Raw genomic sequence first — 2225 nt, forward strand, 5'->3', positions numbered from 1 at the left:
ATAGCATATCTAACATGTAGGGATAACAATTACATGTACTACTTGTATATCAATTTTCTTTAGTCATACTCACCCCATTATCCTGTCACGTACTTCCCTTTCCACTCCTGTTACTGTCCTTCCTTTTTTGCAAAAATGATTTTTTCATCTGCTAACTTATGCTTTCTTGCTTATCTGTACTATAACACAGTAGAGAAAAATAAAGAAATGGCTGTATTTTTTCACATGCCCTTTCTTATTATAAAGCATTTTACTGGGAAGTAAATCAGATGGTTAAGTATGATAATATTGAACTTTTATGTTAAAAATCCTACTACTGTAAACATTTTGTCAAAATCAATGTGATCTTTGTCTATAGACTGATTATATTATTTCTATTTACAATTTAAAGTTCATGATATCATTTGATCAAATAAGGTAAACTGTTCTTAATTCCTTTTTAAAAATTTACTGTACATAATTGATAACTTTTCAGTTTGCAAGATGTCATTCACCCTATAATATCACAAAACATCAGTGAGAATGAACTAAAACAAATCAACAATTACTTAAATAAAAACCTCATAAAAAGAGAAAGAGGGAGATAGAAGTAAATTAAGCAATAATGATTTCCCTTTTATTTCCACAGACAAGCATCACAATGACTGAGCCATTAAACAACATGACAGATTATGTGGAATTCTTGCTCATAGGATACCCAGATGGCCAAGTGCTGCAGACACTATGTGTCACACTTTTCTTCTTGATTTACATGGGAACACTAATGGGAAACTTCCTCATTATCATCCTCACCACTACAGATCAGCATCTCCAGACCCCTATGTATTTCTTTCTAAAGAATTTGTCCCTGATTGATATCTGTTATATTTCTGTCACTGTTCCCAAATCAATCATGAACTCTGTGACTAACACACATTCTATTTCCTTCGTGGGATGTGTTTTACAGGTTTTCTGTGTTATATTTTTGGCAGGCACGGAGTTTGCCCTGCTTTTGGTGATGTCCTATGACCGCTATGCTGCCATTTGCTTCCCTCTACACTATGAGGCCATCATGAATAGAGGTGCCTGTGTTCAGATGGTGGTGGCAGCTTGGCTCAGTGGGTGTTTCTATGGCTCCCTCCATGCCACAGGAACATTCTCTGTCCATTTCTGTGGTTCAAATGTAGTGCATCAGTTCTTCTGTGATATTCCATCACTTCTCAGACTTGCTTGTTTCAGAGACCAAATTCTAGAATATGTATTTATCATTACTAGCTGTTGTTTTGCTTTCATATGTTTTACACTGATGACTATTTCCTATGTTCACATTTTCATTATCATCCTAAAAATTCCTTCTGTACAAAGAAGGTTTAAAATTTTCTCCACGTGTGTACCCCATCTTACTGTGGTGACCTTATTTCTCTCTTCTGGATTTGTTGCATATTTAGGCTCAACAACAAAATCTCCATCCTCCCTGAATCTCTTTATGTCAGTGTTCTACTCTTTGTTACCGCCTAGCCTGAATCCTGTGATTTATAGTTTGAGAAATTTAGACGTAAAAATGGCCCTATACAAGATTTTAGGAGAGAAAATGACTACAAGACTCTGAGTCTTTAAAATATTAGCTAATTTGATACAAACTATGTAAAATTATCTGTTAATTCAAATGTGTATTAAAGTTATTTGATATGTGTTACATTATCTAGCTTCTACAAAAACGGATACATTTTATACATGGAACTGAACATTAGAGGTACTTTTAAAATTATAAACTCAGTGGAAGTTTTCCAAATATTATGTCTATATCAATAGATTATAGGTTTAGAATAATTTTTATTCTATAGCCATGCCATATATTTAGTAATACCAGTCTCATTAAATTTTGTGGAACTTTTGGTAATGCATCCCAAATATAGGTATTTTATGGTACATTCTTTAAGTCATTCTCTTAATTTTATCATTGCAGTAATTGAAACAAAAATTAATTCCTATACAGAGAAATCCTAAATTATTTTTCATCTTTTTTAAACAAGAAAGATATTTAAATCATTTAGAGATTAATTATTAAATAAAGTTATTTTATATTATTATCTTAGAAATAAACTATTTGTACCAATACTTATGAGAATAGTGCCTGGAATATGTTGATAATAGTTGACAAGGGCCAATGAATTAATTATAATATTAGAAATATTGATAGTATGGATTTTTAGGTAAAATGGAGTGAAAGATTACAGAAGTTTTTA

At 31.8% G+C, this 2225-nt stretch overlaps 1 protein-coding gene across 1 annotated transcript; it reads left to right on the forward strand.

Moving 5' to 3' along the window:
- Positions 1-640: 640 nt before the first annotated feature.
- On the forward strand, positions 641-1588 carry LOC125408880 (olfactory receptor 14A16-like). Its single transcript, XM_048447548.2, has one exon. The coding sequence runs from the start codon at positions 641-643 to the stop codon at positions 1586-1588; it is 948 nt and encodes a 315-aa protein (XP_048303505.2).
- Positions 1589-2225: the final 637 nt, after the last annotated feature.

Source organism: Myodes glareolus, chromosome 14 (genome assembly GCF_982192425.1).
Source record: "Myodes glareolus chromosome 14, mMyoGla1.1, whole genome shotgun sequence".
Classification (NCBI taxonomy): domain Eukaryota; kingdom Metazoa; phylum Chordata; class Mammalia; order Rodentia; family Cricetidae; genus Myodes; species Myodes glareolus.

Excerpts from the sequence above, each read along its gene's own strand:
- LOC125408880 (XM_048447548.2), top strand. The coding sequence starts at position 641 with ATGACTGAGCCATTAAACAACATGACAGATTATGTGGAATTCTTGCTC.